At 41.5% G+C, this 18,910-nt stretch overlaps 2 protein-coding genes across 23 annotated transcripts in view; both read right to left on the bottom strand.

Annotated features, from left to right (window-relative positions):
• Positions 1 to 29: 29 nt before the first annotated feature.
• dcstamp (dendrocyte expressed seven transmembrane protein) lies at positions 30 to 3,980 on the bottom strand. Its single transcript, XM_088999690.1, has 3 exons — positions 2,844 to 3,980; positions 870 to 1,205; positions 30 to 782 (listed from the first exon to the last, which is right to left on the bottom strand). The coding sequence occupies exons 1-3, from the start codon at positions 3,975 to 3,977 to the stop codon at positions 732 to 734; spliced, it is 1,521 nt and encodes a 506-aa protein (XP_088855816.1). The 5' UTR covers positions 3,978 to 3,980; the 3' UTR covers positions 30 to 731.
• A 2,001-nt stretch (positions 3,981 to 5,981) lies between these two features.
• The window catches only part of rims2a (regulating synaptic membrane exocytosis 2a), a 147,395-nt gene continuing 134,466 nt past the window's right edge, over positions 5,982 to 18,910 (bottom strand). For 21 of the 22 annotated variants that reach the window (XM_088997769.1, XM_088997758.1, XM_088997756.1 and 18 more), the window contains 5 exons: positions 9,368 to 9,509; positions 9,095 to 9,207; positions 8,893 to 8,994; positions 8,664 to 8,803; positions 5,982 to 8,568 (listed from right to left, as the gene is read on the bottom strand). In XM_088997769.1, the coding sequence (XP_088853895.1) occupies positions 8,365 to 8,568; positions 8,664 to 8,803; positions 8,893 to 8,994; positions 9,095 to 9,207; positions 9,368 to 9,509 (701 nt within the window). In that variant the 3' untranslated portion in view covers positions 5,982 to 8,364. Of the gene's footprint in view, positions 8,569 to 8,663; positions 8,804 to 8,892; positions 8,995 to 9,094; positions 9,208 to 9,367; positions 9,510 to 11,310; positions 12,105 to 18,910 lie in introns of those variants that run through there. The other variant, XM_088997768.1, reaches the window with a different exon arrangement.

An 18,910-nucleotide genomic window follows, 5' to 3' on the forward strand; every position in this document is an offset into this window, starting at 1 on the left:
TGGAGAAAAAGTCCATAAATTGACAGTAATTACATTTTCATTGACCCACAATGACTCCACATTTGGATATTCAGCAGGATGGCACATTATCATCTCCATCCATTCCATGCTTGCCCTGAAATGCAGCAACGTCCTTCCCTCCCTTGGTAAAAAGATCTGCAGCTGTCGGTGAACATCATGTGGGAGCTTGCTGTTGGGCTGGCACGCTGATGTGGTTTTCTGCCGCAGAGCCTGTTGAGACGTAATGTGAGTTTATCAGGTTGTCTCACGGGTCAGTGGCAACGTGTGACTCACACAAGGCCAAATCTTTCTTTGGCTGTACCACTTCCTCTTACTGTTCATCATTGAAATGATCGTGCCACACAGGAAGGAAGGAATAGTACAGTTGAGTTGGGGAAAAATGCTACAGTCAACAAGTCAACAAGTAACATTATCTGTAACAGTCAACAAGTAACATTATCTGCACTTGTATAAGGAGGAGTGTACCTTTGATGTTTGGAATATGTACATTACTGTGGTCTGGATATGAACAAAAAAGTTTTAATGTTCACACATCCATCTCACAATACGGAAGTCTGGTATTTGACATATTTATCTTGCAATTGAATGCCATGAATATGTATGAAGTAGATATAAAAGGTCTACACAGTCTTGAAAAAAATAATGGGAAGACTGAAACAGCACGCTGTCTTTCTGTCCGTCCGTATGCCCCAAAGCCCGCCTGCCCGTCCTCACAAAACATTGATGTCTCCAGGGAAAAGCAATGGGCACCAGAAATGTGGCTGTTTGGTGAGGACAAAAATAAAGAAAAATATTATAATCCAATCTCAGAAAATGTAATCAATTATGCATTATTTTATGACTCATACCTGAGTGACGAGTGATTTAAAACGGTTGCTGCTTTCTTTCTCTCGCCTCCTCTTTAGCCTCTTCCTCAGAATTTTGGCATGAAGATATTTAATCCTCTCCTCTGCAGCGGCACAGTAGAATTTCTCGCACACCATGAGCCTGATCTGGACCAACTTGGCTGCCACTGGTGCCATAACAAGCACGGTAAGCAGTATGGCAGACAGTGGCACGACAGAGTTTGTGAGCAGCAGTTTGGGTTTGGGGAGGCACTGCTTCTCAAACAGTGTCACAGAATAAGAAAAGTCCCTTCGGTGCCTCTCTTCAGCCCACTGTATACCAATTAAGGCTGCAACGCCCTGAAAAAAATGCAGGACACAGTGCAGTGCTTAGCATGTGTATATTATATTTTATTTATTATAGTACCTATGCTTGTCTGTGACTGTAAAGTGTCCTTGAGAGCTTTGAAATGAGCTTAAAATGAAATGTATTATTATTATTATTATTATTATTATTTATTTATTATTATTTTTTTTTTTTTCGGTTTACGAACGTTACATTTATGAACACCTTGGAATACGCACTACTTTTCGGGATACACATGGAGTGCCGCCCCACTATGGCTGGCGGAGTAATCTTTGGCGGAAGAACACCAAAGCACACGACCCAACAGCGCCCCAGCCGGCCTACCTATCCACAACCATCTTTCTCTGAGTGCACACGTCGATCCTCTTCACGGACTTTTTACAGATACTTTTGCTTTTATGGGACCGAAAAAGACCCCACCACATGCTCATCTTCAGCCAAAGAAGACGCAAAACAAAATTACAGTCGAGGAGAAGAAGGAGATCATTCAGAACAGCGCAGTACCAATATGCTAAGTTGCGTGTGTTGCTAAAGGTGTTTCCGTGCTGTCAAAGCAAAGGTCTGGGGCAATAGAAGAGGTTGAAAAACTTCTGTTAATTTGGATTAACGAAAAGCAGCTAGCCGGCGACAGCGTGAATAAAGCAATTATATCAGAGAAAGCATGGCTAATTCACTCTGATATCATCATGCGGCAACCTGGAAGTTCGCCGTTTGATACAAGGGGTCATTCCTCGAAATGGTGAAAGAAGAAGGCTACGTTCCTCAGCTAGTATTTAATGCAGATGAGACTGGCCTTTTTTGGAAAAAGATGCCGAACCGGACTTTCATAACACAGGAAGAGAAGTCTGAACCCCATTCCATCAAGCCATCAACGACCATCACAAAGGTAAATAAAACGACTTTATTTTATAGTACAGTTTATTTCTTTAATTACAGTCCTTATGGAATGTGACTCCTTTCAAACAGCAATTCTCTCCGACCTGCCACTCCATTCCATCAAGCCATCAACGAACATCACAAAGGAAAATAAAACGACTTTATTCTACAGTGCAGTGTATTTCTTTGATTACAATACAATAGCACATTTATTATACATAGAATAAGGTATATTGTTTGTAGTTTTAAGGCTTATTTAGTTGAAAATTATATTTTATGGAGACCTGGGAACGGATTATTCTCATTTTAATGGTTTCCTATGGGAAATTAATTTTTGGGATACACTTTTCGCCTTACACACTCTGTCTGGGAACCAATTAAGTGCGTAAGCCAAGGTCCCACTGTATTATTATATTATTCACACTTCCTGTTAATCTTTGAAAAATATATAATCGTCACAGGTAACTAAATTGAGATGACATTATATTCTTATTGATGTGTCTGTCTGGAAGAAACACCACAGGTGTTAGTGCATTGTTGTATGGCAAGAAAGCATGTTTGGTGAGCTGAGTGGGTGTTCAAGTGCAACGCTATGAGGAAGCAACTAACGACCAATATTCTTAACATATGAATCAGAATTGCAACAAATATAAATGACATATTGGCTCACTGTGTGTGTATGCATTTAAGTGATGTGTCATCATGTCTGAGAAAAAAATGTGAAATTGGACTCGTAGTTGACTTAAAGGACTTACTTTGAGGCTCAGCAGCAGAGGCACGTGGAATGGTTCCATTTCTGAGAGCTGAGTTGTTACAATAGCAACAAAATAGTACAACAAGGCATCCACCGTTATAAATACGACCCAGACGACCAAATGGTAAATGACCGGAATGCCAAATTTAAGCAGAGCTTTTCCTTCCTGGGCGGTGGGACGGAGGGAAGGGATTGACGGGTAAAGCTTCTCCTCCTCCGACGCGAGAGGGAGCACATGTTGCTTTCCTTCTGCCTTCTGCTTCTTGTCAAAATCAATGAATTTGTCGCTGATGAAATAATTTTTGTACTTCATGTCACTGCAGTAATTTCTTACATGCAATAGTAGAAAGATCATGAGCATCAAGACGCTGACGATAGGATAAAGGCATCCCTTCATAGAGGAGACTGTGTTGATAAAAGTCACCGCATATTTGACACTTTGATTCAGCATTAATTCGGCTTGGGTGAGTCTCTCCTGAAAATTTTCCAAGTTCACTTGAGGTGAAATCTTGAGCTGGGAGTCAAGCTTGAGTACCCCGAGATCCGTCACCCCAAGCAAAATATCAGCCAGCCATTTCAACATCTCCACATAGTTTCTGAAGGGAGCAATGACTGCTGTTTTCTTGGCCTTCAGGTTACAAATCAGGCTCCTGAGCAAGCCTGTGAGGTTCTCCAAAGTGTTCTGAATATTCCCAAGGACAACTACACTTGTCCCAGCGGTTAGCAGCAGACTCCGACTTTTCTTGGTGAAAATGGATATGAAAAATAGTGTGAACAAGCATCGTAGTCTCTTAGACAGGAAGAGAGCAAATATCAACAGGACCCCATGGAGGGTGGCAATCCCCCAAGACACTGATGGGTCAATAGTCAGAGTGTAGAGGAGGTATAGGACGAGTAAGCCACTTGAGAGGAGGCTGAGGAAGACACATATGATGAAGAGGATGACGCTTCTCCTGAAGCCCTCTCTGTTACCGCTGGTGAAAACATCCACAGCCAATATCCTCACGTCAATCAGGCCCTTGCTGATCATTGTCCACAGTCCTACAAATTTGAACAAAGAAGCGTTCTGGGGTAAGATGAATCTGATGACTGTGCCGTATATTACGGTAGGTTGTGAAGTACGAACCTGAGACATGGACCCGGGCATCTATTATTATGTGTGTTGTTGTTAGCTGGTGCCTTAAATAATGCTGGAACAGGATGTGGCTACAAACCACAGTCATTCGTCACAGTGTGATACAGTCATTTTTTTTCTCTCAAACAAAAAAAGGAAGTAACGAGGATTAGATGTGGGGATTTGAAATGTCATTTGTTTTTTGACAGTTTCCTTTAAAAAATGTGATGGTTTTTTAAAAAAGAATAATTTGATATTAACAACAATCAGCCATAGTAAAGTTAAAAGTCAAATTTTATCAAGTGAGAGATGAGACAAAGCACGACTCTTGAACCCTTTATCACACAAATAGATAGGAGTGTCTCATGCCCGGACGGGAGTCAGCGGGGCCTCCCTTTGGAGCCAGGCATGGAGGTGGGGTTCGTTGGCAAACGCCTGGTAGCTGGACGAACACCGATGGGGCCTGGCCGAGCTCAGACTGAAGAGGCAACGTGGGTTCCCCTTCTCATGGGCTCAGCATTTATGGGTTGAGCCAAAGGAATGATGTGCAATGTGAGCTGGGCGGCAACGGCGGGGACCCTGGTGTCCTATCATCGGTAACAGAACCAAGCTTTAAGGTCATGAAATATTACCTCTCTTGCAGGGAAGGAGTTTGTGTGCGAGTTAGTGATGTTACAACTGGATCTACTAGGACTTGCCTCCACACACATCCTGGATTCTGATACCAGTTCTCTCAAGAGGGGTTGGACTCCCTTCCACGATGGAGTTGCATACGGTGAAAGCCATAGAGCAAATGTGGGCATACTCATTGCCCCCCAGCTCACTGCCTGCACATTGGGGTTCACAGCTGTAGACGACAGGGTTGCTTCCCTTCGCCTTTAAGGGAGGCTCACTGTTGTTTGTGCATACGCACCTAGCACCAGCTCAGCGTACCCGCACTGTTTGGAGTCCTTGGATGGTGTGCTGGAGGGGACTCCCTTATTCTGCTGGGGACTTAATTGCTCATGTGGGCATTGAGACAGTGAGACCTGGAGGGGCGTGATTGGGAGGACTTAAATGTATTGTGACGGTTTGTTGGGCACATCTGGCCAAATCCTCTGTCAGAAGGAGTTTCAACTCCCACCGCCGGAAAGCAGCTTCGGTGGTCATCGAGGCTAAAACACAGATCGTTATTTCGGTGGCCTTTTGTCATTGTGAATTCGACACACCGCAGAGTCTGTTCTCGTCGTAAAGGTGAATCTTTCTGTCCCTCCGCCCTGAAGTGTTTGCAAGCATTGCCTCCATGATGAGCGTGTATCTTAATAACATCATTGTTGTTTGCACAGATGAGCATTCTCAATTGCTTCGTCTGTCCAATTTTCCTGTCATAAGCTTGTAACCATAACTTTGGCCGTTTTTTTGGGAAAGAGGTGCAAATGAATGAGTGGCCAAAAAAGTGTTTCAAAAGGTGGCGTTTACACAGAAATGGCCAACAACGGCCAGTATCATTCAATCACTATTGTTACTAGAGCCAACTGCAGACCTGAACAGGAAATGTCCAGTGAAAAATGGATCGATGGACAAAACAAGCCATAATACATTGTTTTATATGTGAGCCTGATGCTATCATCAAAAGAGCCATATATGCCTCTGTTCCTGACCTCTGTCTCTGGGTATGAGTCTGAGGGTGAATGGTTGTGTGCCCTGCAATTGGCTGGCAACCAGTTCAGGGTGTTCACCGCCTACTGTCTGAAGAGGGCTCGGATAGGCTCCAGCACCACCCCATCCCCAACTCTCCTCACAACCTTTGTTATGATAGGTGGATCGGCCAATAAATGGATGGATTGACAAGATTTAGCTGACAGCAGCAACAAACATTGCCATCTCTTCTAACACATCAATGTTATGTACAATACAAGAATTCAGAGCACTTGCCACATGTGTTTAAGCTAAAAAGCAGACAAAAAACAAAGAAGCCAAATGGTGTTTGGATGGGTGGGTGTATTTGTGCTAATACCAATGATCACAAAGCAATCAGCATTTGTGTTATATGTTTTTTAATTTTTAATTTGAAAAATAACTTACATAAATCTCTGTACTCAACCATACTTGTAAACCAAGACAAGCCTTGGCATTAACACATTGCACACAAAGAAAGAGAAACTTAAAAGGCAATCAAAAGGATAAATTACATATCTTTTTCATCATGTGAGGCAATTTTCCTGCTCCAGAAGTTTCATCACTGTATTGAGTTTATTTAAAATCTGACATCTATGTATGTACAATGGGAAATCCAAAATTAGAAGCTGTACTGCAGACTATGACAGCAACGGAAAAAAAAACATCCTTGGACATCTCTGTGCGGTAAAGCAATAATGCCCCAGTACATTTTCATTCAGACACAACTGCAGATATACGATTCATTAACCTACCAGACATGAGACGTTTTGATTATTACTAAAAATAGAAAAGAAAAAAAAAGAATCAGGACTTGGCTTTGGAAAAAAAAAACTCACAAAAATATATGAGTTCAATGACATTTTCATGACAATGAGAAAACAAAAGCGTTTTCTGTGGCAATATTCCATCTGATTTGAACTCGCCGCGGGCTCAGTGCCTAAACAGTGCTTGTGTGGAACTCCAGCAACATGTCTTCATTTTGCAGGTTTGTTGCCCCTTGATTCCGTTTAGACTTTATGCTATACCAATACAGAACATTTGGGAAGTTTGTCAACAATACTGAAATCAAATAAATTTGTCATCACAACTTTTTAACCTCTTTAAGTAGAAAATATTTTCTGTGTCACTTTTTCTTCAATATCCCCAAAGGTAATATGAGCTCAGGAGTGGAATGGTTTGGTTCAAAACTTCTATAATTGGTCATTCGGTGACTGAAAACAAGTTTGGTGGAGCGACGAATTGAACGTGAGGGAAACAAATGAATGATTCTGACATGCACTGTACAAGAAAACTGCAAAATGTTCAAAGATCATCTTATATCAAAACATGCTGAGTTACTTTAAGGTGTGCCCAAGCCATGTTGCAGAGAATCCTTTTCAACATGCTTGTTAAAGAAATCAAATCAGAACTAAATTGCATATCAAAACCAGAAGAACTGTAAGAAGAATATCTGGACCAGAGCAAATCCGGACAGTACATGGGGGGGACATTGGTAGAAATGAACAGTACAATGTGATGGACCCTGGAAGAAGGATAAAAATAGATAAATGTACAATTTTCACAGAATCTTTATCTCAGCATGAATCTTCACCATGAAATGACTCATTTACATTTATTGTCATTATCACATTTTTTAAAAATGTGTGTGTGTCTCGTAAAACATTATCTGTTAAATACTGTATTCCAAAAAAATTCTATTCTTTCCATCGACTTACTGACTCAACAACGAAAAGGACCGATAAACAATGACTTTCCTCTTGATCATGAGTTCCATTCTTCCTCCAACCATGCACTAGTGAAACATATCTTGAAAAAGAATACAAAATGGTTGGTAATGACTGATCTGTTTGATTTTTTTCGTTCATCTTTTTTGCAAGTTACAGCCCTAAGGGTGAAAAAATATTTTTTTTAGTACTCAGCAGAATTTGTATTCATGCAATGAACTAAAAGGGGAAAATGTATTTTTCTGAGACATTTTTTCATCCAATACTTTATATAAAAAAGAAAAAAAAATGAAGCAAAGATGGGAGATTGCAAATCTTTTCATTGAGTTTTACAACTCAATATTGTTGATTTGTAGCCACTGCAATATTACTTCTTTCTTATTCCTGATGTCTGGTGAGTCTCCGGGAGTTTGTTTGAGCACATAACACGTCTTCAGGCTATTTTCTTTCTGAATTTAGGGGAGTATGGGTTCAAGCGGGGACAAAACTTACCCTACGTAATTATCCAAAAAAGGCTCACTACAGCTCGGTCGATTGGCGGGGAATGACCAAGCCACTGTCACCCGCTTCAGACATTCAAAAAAAAAAAAAAACTACAGCAGGAAAAGAAACAAATACAAAAATGAATTCAAAACTACAAATCAAAGCCAAATGTTTATTTTTCATTCGAAAAAGGGTTTCTGTAGAACTCGTTTCGCGGTTCCCAGTGCTGACCCTCATGGCTTCGAACTGGACGAAAACCTGGAAATGGCGGATTCCTCGTGCTAAGGAGTTCATTCCAGTTTTCTTCCAACAGCATGAACGACATCGCCCGGCAATCCTTGGCTGCCAGATGCTTGCGATGCGCTTCGATTCGTGCGCCGTGTGTGCAACGTTTTTGCTCAAAACCCAGGATCACATTTGCACCCCGAGAAACAGGCACAGAAGACACAACATCAAGCATGCAGTGTAACCAGGGGTTGGGGGAGGCGTGACCTGTCATCTCAACACTGGCTGCTACAACAACGCTGTCAGTCCACACGCTGCTATGACCGTGAGAAACTGTCCAGTGAGGACTGGGAAGCTCTTCTTGTCAGGGGGGCGAGAGTTGGGTCCACCAGTGAGGAGGGAGGAAACAGCTTGAACCAGCCGATCACCATGTTGGACAGGTCCAGCTCATCTAACAGTATCTGAACCGCTCCCATGAAAGATTTATGATCCATACGTCCGTAGTCGCCCCAGACTATCACCTAAAAAGCCACCGTCATCATATCATATACGTTAGTCAAACGGATGGGTTAGGCTCTGACTATGCATTTGCATTTTTCTCGTTTACTCTTCTCACCTGTAAAACTTTCCCTCCGGGGCTCTCCTCGAACGGTAGTTGCTGCTGGTAAAGAGGATCCAAGGTTTTTCTTGCTACTTTTGTCTTCTTTTTGGCGATGCAGACTCCGTTTTCCAAAAGGTAGACCTTAACGTAGGGCGCTGGGAGGAAAGGGGCAAACAACACGTGTCACTTTCAGACAAGAAGAGAATCGTCATCATTATTTGTCAACATTTCTGCCTGCTCTTACCTGGCAGTGCCTTGGAACTTGGTTTTCCGACAAGGCCACGAGCTCTGATGACTTCCACCTCCAGTGCTCCTTTCTTCTCTACCATGCCAATTTGGATGTCGCCTAAAAAACGTGTACATTGAAAAGATGGGCAAAAGCAGACAAAGCAGAAAACGTCTCCACATGTTTCTGAGCTTCGGGAAAAGTAGGATCTTGCGTTTACCCATCGGCGGTGTAGCCAGCGTCTGTCGTCCGACGAGCTGGGCGGGCCCGAGCCCGTCCAGGAAGTCACTAAACTGGGCTTCTGAGGACAGCCTTACTCCGGGGAAGATGAGACTAGACCACAAATACACCTTTGTTACAGTGGGTATTACCGTACCATATATGAATTTAAAATAACATGAGGTAAGCAGCTGGATAAAGTGCAGGTGCTGGAAGTTAAAATAATAATAATAATAATAATAATAATATACAGTGCAGGGCTTTGTCCGCTTACTTTCCCTCAGAGCTGTAGCTGTTCATGCTGCCGTCTGTGGATTCTCTGCTGGCCTGACGAGTCATTCGACTCCTCATTTCCACCGCCAGGCCTGTTTCTGTGCTCCTCTGGATAGTGCTGCGCAACTTCTTGCCTCCTGCCTCTGCATACACAATACAGCGCAAGACAAATATAAAGAGGGTGTCAGTCAGACAGACAGAAGTCATTTTTGGGATTGAATTGCTCCAGTGACGCATACAACTAAACACAAAAGACACCTTCATGAATGCACCGTTGTATCATGGACAGGATCATCTGCTATACTGGCGGTCTCAGTTTCACAAACACAGCAACAATAAACAAACAGACAAATTAATTGAAAAAACTGTGGCTTGATGTCACAACAAAAAATCGGAGCTTCTCCCAAACAATATCTGACATCTGCGTCATCTGGCAGAACAAACATGACAGTTGATCGCTTCCATCAGCCTGGAAATTACGTACTTTCACATTTCCCAGGCTGCGTGGAAGCACACGTGTCAGACGCACGTTGACTGAGACAAATATACAGCTAAATACACAGTATGCCGCTGTATATATGTGGCCGAGCAACAGTGACAGACTCTGATGTATGGCTGTATGTCATCAATGAGTATTAATTTGAAATAGAAATAGACTTGCTGTATTTATTGAATCAACAAAATATATATACCTATCTGTTTTGTTTTCATGGCCTCTTGCATCCTCTGATCCAATTTCAGAATAATGTGAGTGAACAGTAGTAATTCATTGAGCCTTTACGGTGTTCACAAAATACAATCCACACAAGAGCAGACCCATTTGAAATGCTCAAAATGACATTGCAATGATGGAAATGTGTCATATTTTTGTGCAAAGAAACAACAACAATCACTTTGGAAACTATTCTTGCAAGCATATCATACCTATAAACAAATACAGTAAAGTCTCGTTATATCGATATTCAAGGGAGTCCGAAAAAATATCGATATAACCGGGACTATCGATATATCCGACCCTGTTTGCATGTAATTTTCTCCGTGCGTGCATAGAAATAGTATCGATATAACCGGGACTATCGATATATCCGATATCGATATAACGAGACCTTACTGTATAAAATAAACGACACAATGAGTGTCAACACCATATAATGTTCAGGAGTCACCTTTGGCATATATGTGACGCACGAGTGGGCTGGCCACCAGAACCAACGCACCCGACCGGTGATTTTTCATAGGTATTTTTCAATACATGCTTCCCTAGAATTAAGTTCATCGGAATTGTATTGCTTGTAACTATTTTCAGTATGAGACAAAAAACAAAAAATGGTCAAATAGAACACAGGTGATAAATTGAAGCGCAGATTACAGAGATGTTGTTTTGAAAGACAAAACCAAAACATGTCAATCCTCCAACATCCACATTTACCAGCTAAACAGTTTTTTATGAGCATATTAGTGTTTCATCAGTTTGATGACCCGGCAAGACATCTCCAAATCGAGTTTGAAGATTGATTAGTCACATAAAAAAAAGTGAGCATGACTTACGTATGTTAGTCACAACAATGCAGTACATGTATTCTGCAGTGGAATTTAAAAGGGAGAAAAGATCCAAAAATGTAAGCAGCATGTGCATTGTTGGCAATGTAAGTACCTCAGCAGAAATGTACTAGACTGGTTAATTAGCATGAAAGTGTGTCATGTGTTCCGTTCTGCATTCCAAATGATCAAATGTAAATCTGACAGGTACAATCTTTAACACACAGCAAAATTATAAGTAGTCACTCATTCCACGACCGAAATTGTTGTTTTGCATGAACTGAGTATTTCACGACAAATTGATAGCCTGTTGTACAGAATTGCCGAAAGGCACAGCCATGGCACATTGTTGACTTAAGCGCAACGGCGAATCCCACACAGAGCGTCCCTCAAGAGTCGTCTTACCTCCATCGTCTTCATCAAATGAGTTCATGCAGGGGAAGTAGACTGCCAACGCTTCAAACGATGCAGACAAGCTAATCTTACTCTGGGAGCGCTGTATGCGCATCCCAGCGGCCGGAGCAGAAGAATCATGCCCCTGCCTGCCCATTATGAAGATTGGCACACGTCTTCAATACGGTGAATCGATTGATTGACAGGTCGAGCTTCCAAGTTCAAGTGATAAAAATCGATCTGGTCTGTTGACTCGTCTGTTTGGAGAGAGGTGCCTCTCAGGGTAAGATGTGTGTGTTGCCTCAGCGGCTGAGACTTGCACTGCTGTGTGCTCGATGCTGCCTGCAGCACCTCTTTTTTTTCTAGGGGAGGGGGGGGGGGGCTGACTCTCACTGCACCAATTAGAGAGCGTGCCTTATTCAACCTCAGATGAGTGTATGAATGCAGAAGCTCTACCCAGGGATATGTTGAGACCTCCCTACTGAGTCCAGTTTCATCCCTTGATTACATTTTAAACAAATACAATGAATGACCATCACCTCACATTCTGGATTGCAGATTACCTCACAAACAGGCCACAGTATGTGAGGGTAAGGAACTGTGAGTCTGACAATTTTCTCTGCAGCACCGGAGCGCTGCAGGCGACAGTCCCGGCTCCATTCCTGTTCACCGTCTACACCTCGGACTTCAACTACAACACCCTAACCTGCCACCTTCAGAAGTTCTCTGACGACTCAGCTATTGTCGGCCTCATTACAGAGGGAGACGATAGGGAGTACAGAGGACTGACAAATGACTTTGTGGACTGATGCCAGCAGAATCACCTCCAGATCAACACCGGGAAAACCAAGGAGCTGGTGGTGGACTTCTGCAGGAAACAATCCTCACCTGCACCATTGAACATCCAGGGTTCGGACATTGAGAGGGTGACCTCCTACAAGTACCTGGGTGTTACTCTCAACAATAAACTGGACTGGACTACAAACACGGATTCAAAAAGGGACAGAGTCGCCTCTTCCTACTCAGGAAACTGAGGTCTTTTGGAGTTCAGGGGTCACTCCTACAGACAATTCTCAATGATAACATGTGAAAAAAAAACTGGACACTTGCAAATATGGGTTGATGCAATATATCAATATGCATTTCTTGATACTTGCACTATGTACAGTTTTTTTATGAAACAGTTTTGCACATTTACATTTGCACAGTATACAGTTGACAGTTTTTTTTGTTATGCTTAGAATATCTTGTTTTCTATCCTTTCACCCCCAACCCCATCCCTTTTCAATTGCTGCTGTGGACTGCAAATTTCCCCATTGTGGGACGAATAAAGGTTTTCTGATTCTGATTCCTTGCTTTCTCTTTGTACTTATTCTTTCCCACAGCTCACCGTTTTGCTTCTTGCACTATTCATTGCTGATACTTTCGTTCATATTCATCAGTATGTTTTGTTTCTATCCATGGTTTCAAGATCCCCTCGGATCGCCATGCTATCCACGTAGACCAGTGGAAACAAGCTGTCAGTCTGCCTGCCAGCTGCCTCGCCACATAGCAGACACTCCAATTGCACATGCCAGATTCTGCTCCTTTGATTTTTCACCTTCCCATTCAGTAGCATAACACAGCTGTGTTGACTCAGGAGCAATTTGGTATGCACAAAATGAGAATTCCAGAAGATGATTGCATTCACGTGCTTAACCCAAAAACCTCATCTATCATCCATCATTAGCGTCTTGCCCACTCTCACTTGATTAATCGTCGACCACATCGCTACAAAAACGTTCTCTTTCATCCCATTTAAATCAGTGTGAAATGTATGCAGCCGTCTTTGGATTGACATTTGGCGATCTCATGCAACGTATTTTGCACAAACTTCCCCGGTGGTCTACGCTCACACATCTTGAATTCAAAATATGAAGCTCACTTTCGTAATGTAAATGGCTGACATCCCAAGCACAAGACGTTCAACCTTTTGCCAAATGATACTTCAACATAATATTTTCAGAGTTAAACCACCAAGTATGAGCTAAATGTCCACTGTCACACAAAATAAAGCAAAATAAATAAATACAATACAATAGAAATCCCTGTGCTGATTGCAATGATGAGGCAGTGCTAGGAAAAAAAGGCTGTTGAAAATAATGTTACAATAACACATACCTCCTTGAAGCGTGACCCTTAATGCATTTATTGCAACATTTATTCCAGCGAAAGGCGGCAACCTATTTCCACAAGTGTACCACTTAATAATGTTTCATCTAGGTCAGCAGAACTCTACGCTCGCACATTTGTGGGACGTTGGACAAAACAAAGTAACATGACAACCGTAATTGGGTCATATTTAATGTCTCCTCTTCTTGTGCTTCTTTGTAAAAGCCTATCCACTTGCACCCTAGCTTCCTGTAAGAATAACATAGGGCACTTTGGTTGGTCTCAAGCTTCTCCTGCATTTGAAAACAGTGAGTCCGACAGCCTGAATGTGCTGAAAGTGGACAGATTCTCCTGAAATCCTCACCATGCCATTCAGCACTCATTCAGGTTTCCCTAAAAATTCTCAATCATAATGTCTCGGATTTTCTAAATTGGATCAGTTGTTCACCGACACTACCCTTTAATTATCATGGTACAGTGAAATAAGAGATAAAAACTTTGTACTTTAATCACCAAATGTTTTCATCTCAAGATTAAAATTGCTTTCAATGTGTAGTTCTATCTGCTATTTTATTATGTATCATTTTACTTATGGTTTTATTGTTATGTGCTTTGTTTTATTGTTTTTATTGTAAAGTCTCCTTGGGTGTTTTGAAAGGCGCTTGAAATAAAATGTATTATTATTTATTATTATAGGTAACAGGGAGATCCCTTGCTTCCAATAGGTGCATAAAACCTATGACAGATTAATATCGGGGAAAAAAAATGTGTTCTTCCTTTGTGATTCTTTTCCGGGCTTTCAAGTCTTTTTTGGGGTGGGGTGGGTGGAGAAGGTCTTCAGTGTCCTCTTCCCCAAGTAAAATACATGCTCCATAGGGTTTATGTCTAGAGAGTGACTTGGCTAATATAACATCTTCCGCTTTATTCTCATTTCGAACAAAATTCTTTGCTGTTTAGTCTGTATTTTTGGCATCATAATGTAGTTGCACGATGACTTTTGTTTCTTGAAAGTCGAACGACAGAACATTTCTGTAGATTTTTGAATTCATTTACCTTGCATTGTCTTCAATTGTCTTGCATTGCCATCAATGAAAAAGATGCACTTCAGTCCAAGTGGAAGCCATTACTTTAAGCTGTGTAACCAGTTCAGATGTAAAGGGAAAGTTGAATTGGTGATCCTTTGTTCCTGTTCCTCTTCTGATGTTTTCAAGTGTTTTGAGCACACAGAAGGAATTGGCTTCCCTGTTCCAATGCTTTTGGTGGTGGAGTGGAATACATCTGCGGCGAAAGTTTACTTTATTTTGTTTCTCAATGAGTGAGTTTGAAAAAAATGAATTTAAATGGAAAGGTCAAGTTATTTACCCCACGTAGGTAAGCCAAATGCTTAATCATTCCTACATGATTGTACCGTCGTCAAAATGATCGTCAATCTTGAAAGTGCAGTTCTTTCGCCTGATTGCCGTGGGTAACGAATTTCATTCAGTGTGCTTGATGAGAATTTGATGGAATTGCTGTTAGAGTGGTCACAGAAACGAGGCAGTGAAAGAAGTAGGAGCAGTATGCTATTGCAACAACAGGCAGAACAAAGTAATGATCTGAGTCAAGCAAGAAAGATACAACAATTAGTCTCCCATCTGGCTGAGTCCCCACCGCCAAGTGCGTCAAAGGACACGTGGCAAAAGCCGATGGCATTATTTCAGCAACACATCCAGCACGTGATGCTTCTTGCAAAGTTTATTCTTACATATCCACCTACTGCACATCAGCACTTGGATGGAAGAAGAAATGCCCTTTACTAGATTTCCAAGAAACACGTACCAAACGTGGCACGTGTCTTAAGGATTACAAGCTAATTAGAACTGTCACAAATATCTACTGCTAACAGCAGTGTTCACCTCATTAAGGGTTTCAATTATTTTGCCTCGAGTTATACTGCTGTTTTTCAAGACCTCTACGTTTCTGAGGCTAATCAGCAGATTATTTATAACACGGGCAAAATGTATGAAATGAGCTGTTGATGAAAGCCCACATATAGTTTGTTACTCTGAGTAGGTTTTTCTTTGAACCTGATGACTTTGATTTGAAGTTGCATGGCCTTTTCACAACAGCATGACTAACAACCGTAAGCACTAAGGCATCCGAGTGTAAGGTGGTCCCATAGGGACTACAATATAACAGGAAATGATATGCACCTCAGAGGACAAGAATGTAAAAAATTCTGTCTGTTCTACCGCAATGGCAGAAGAGCGCAACATCCCAGAAGTGCGCAACATCCCAGAAGTGCAGTGAAGAAATAATCGTGATTGATTAGGCCAGAGACTCAACCATGCTGAGCGTCATCAAGGAACTCTTTGGACCGGGACACTTTAAACACAACTCGCTGCAGTGATAGCATCCAGACACGCACAAACACACACTTAAACATGAAGACTTGCAGCTCAAACATTACTTTTTAAAATGACGGCTGACAGTTTTACACCCTCCGCCCATTACAGATTGTTGAAGTCTTATGGCAAACCACAAGCGCTTGACTGAAAGCATTGAGCTAAAATAGTTGGAATTATAGTACCAAGTTTATGTTTTTAAGAGTAGATCATAAAAGTACACTATAATATTTTGAAATTTAACAAATGGGTATTTATTTTTGTTGTTGAAAGGATGGATGTAGAGCTACTTAACTTAATCTACCAATCCATTCATCTGTTTATTATGTGATTGAATACTCAATGAACCATCACTTCATTCAACACAAAGGTAATAAGGCTGCTTTCATGAAGGACGCCAGCAACCAGAGAATATTTCCTGCAGGAGATTTAAATTCCATTGATTTGGACAATTTTAAATAAAATACATTCTCTAAACAATTAATCAACAGTAAAAAATATATTAATTCGCGAATCAATTACAATTAATTATTACACTTCTTGATGGATGAAAATCATGTCAGGTGCCTGTTGAAACAGGAAGTATTGTATGTACTCAATTTCCCACACTGTCTTTTAGTCATGTCTCATCAAGCTTCCTCACTGGTTATTTATGGAAGAGAAGCGAGGAAAGGGAAGTCTACCTTTTTTGGTCTGTGGTTAGATGTCTAAAAATATAAAATTGGAACTTCAACGTCAGTCACAACATAAACACAGTGGCCAAGCCTTCAGGGTACATAGGAGTACATAAATCCAGGTCAGTCGGCCTCCAATTAATTCCACAATCTGAGCCCAGACTTCATTTCGCTGATATTATAAAATTGTTAAGAATGTGTAATCGCATGCCCTCATCACAGTCAAGAGGGACTATGTTCGCAGCTCAGGTCCTAATGCTTGCTTTCCTCCTGATGGGTTGTTAATGGTTTAAAATTGGGTGTTTTGTTGGGTGGTTTTGTGTGTTGCTGCTAAGTAATCACGTTCACAAAGCACACAGTCGATATGAAGATTAAGGGTGGAAGTGAGATTGTGAAAATAGGTTGAGTTGATATGTTGACGTTACTACTCCGCATGAACATTTAGAGCAAATTTCTCCATTGTCGGACAATTAAAGGTTTTCTGATTCTGATTCATAAAGTCGAGGAATCAAGAGTCAAAGTCAAAGTCAAAGTCAGCTTTATTGTCAAACGTGCTAATATGCATGACATACAGCACAAATGAAATTAATGTCCTCTCGGACCCAGCGTGCAAGACATACATGCAAGGCACTTATAACGTGGCTAAAAGACATACAATTGACAACAGACAATACTTGTAATTTCTGTATGTAAAGTGAGGTAGTGTCGTATGGAAAGTGAGGTAGTGACGTATGTAAAGTGAGGTAGTGACATATGTAAAGTGAGGAAGTGACGTACATAAAGTGGCGTAATGTCGTAATTGCAAAAACAAACAACAAGAAAGGGTTGAAGTGAGGTCTTGCAGAAAAAAAATGAGAAAGAACAAAAAAATAGAGTTCAGAATGATCGTACAGCATGTAGCGTGTACTCAGAGTTCGGCGAGTGTGGCAGTGGGAAGGGGCAGGATGGGCAGGGCTGGGAGGGAGTTGAGTCTCCGGACTGCCTGGTGGCAGAAACTGTCCTTGAGCCTGCTGGTCTTGGCTCGGAGACTCCGCAGTCTCCGACCCGATGGCAGCAGGCTAAAGAGGCTGTGGGAGGGGTGTGTGGGATCGCCAGCGATCCTGATGGCTCTGCGGCTGAGGCTAGTAATTCTGATATTGGGGAAAATCAACGGCCACGACGAGAGCACAGGAGACCCTGTGCCATGTTGTTACAATGTAGGGACAGTACCATGTTATGGTGAACAGACAATGCCTTGGATGCATGGTGCACACCCCTATTATGTCACGGAATACTACAGAGATGGTTAATGGAGTACTACAGAGATGGTTAATCGACACTTCTGTTTGATAGTAAAGTGAGATGGACACAAGAAGACCCCTGATGAGTATAATTCAAACAGAATGTATGAAAAGACTTCCAGTCTGTGAACTGTTGATTATTATAATGTAAACAGAATGTATGGAAAGAGTTCCAGTCTGTAAACTGTTGATTATTATAATGTAAACAGAATGTATGGAAAGAGTTCCAGTCTGTAAACTGTTCATTATTATAGTTCATATTTGGATGCAGTTCATAATACCGTGCGTAATTATTTTGGGTATGTCGTCCAGCGCATTTATGTATTTACTAGTACATATGTTGGGGACAACATCTATTTTGAGGGGGATTATGTGACAGGTTGTAAAGGATCTTATTTCGTGTTTTGGTTACATTCGCATAGTTATATTGGTTTACAAATGATATATATATATAGAAAATGTTTATTTAAACAAGGAACGCCTGCTTCGGTTAGTGTTTCGTGTCAGACCGATTTAGATCCTTGGACAGGAAGTTGTTGTGCACATGCGTTTGCATTACATCTGGGCATTCGAAGTAAACCACTGTTGAGTCAAGACATATCGCACTGCTTGTCTTGTGTTTTTTTTTCTGGATCCCACAACACCGTATCTCCCTTACCATAGTGGACAGCGCAACACAATCACCTGGGAAAGGCCAATTACCGCTGGGAGCTGATTGGCCAGAAGCTCAGGTGAACCACCTTTAAAACCAGACTTCAGGGAGGACGAAGAGGGAGAAAGGACAGCCTGCAGAGCAGTGTTACCTGTGGTCTGCCAAAAACCGACATCCATTGAGAATTCAATTAAAGAAAACTAAAAATATCATTCCTGCATCTGGCTGAGTGGACTTTTATCATCGTTCCACCTGCTTGCTGTCTCACCGCACAACACTGTGTAGTCCGATTTGTTTTTGTTTTTTTATTGCTGAGCATAACAAGGCACATTTATGGCCGTGCAACGTGACTTCTACTGCTTGCAAAGACATCAGCTGGTGAAGTGCGACATGGTTGTGACAAATAGCAAGCAGCTCATTAAAATATTGGCGGCGGTAGTTCGGTCGATTTAATACTTCACCTTTCCTAAC

Source organism: Hippocampus bargibanti, linkage group LG06 (assembly GCF_051943395.1).
Source record: "Hippocampus bargibanti isolate YZ-2025 linkage group LG06, ASM5194339v1, whole genome shotgun sequence".
NCBI classification, from domain to species: Eukaryota; Metazoa; Chordata; class Actinopteri; order Syngnathiformes; family Syngnathidae; genus Hippocampus; species Hippocampus bargibanti.

What these genes read in the sequence shown, in the direction of transcription:
- dcstamp (XM_088999690.1), bottom strand. Translation starts at nt 3,977, where the DNA reads ATGTCTCAGGTTCGTACTTCACAACCTACCGTAATATACGGCACAGTC. An exon ending in CTCTGCTGCTGAGCCTCAAA is followed by an intron (nt 1,206 to 2,843) that starts GTAAGTCCTTTA and finishes CATTTTTTTCAG; the next exon opens with GGCGTTGCAGCCTTAATTGG. An exon ending in TTAAATCACTCGTCACTCAG is followed by an intron (nt 783 to 869) that starts GTATGAGTCATA and finishes CTCACCAAACAG; the next exon opens with CCACATTTCTGGTGCCCATT.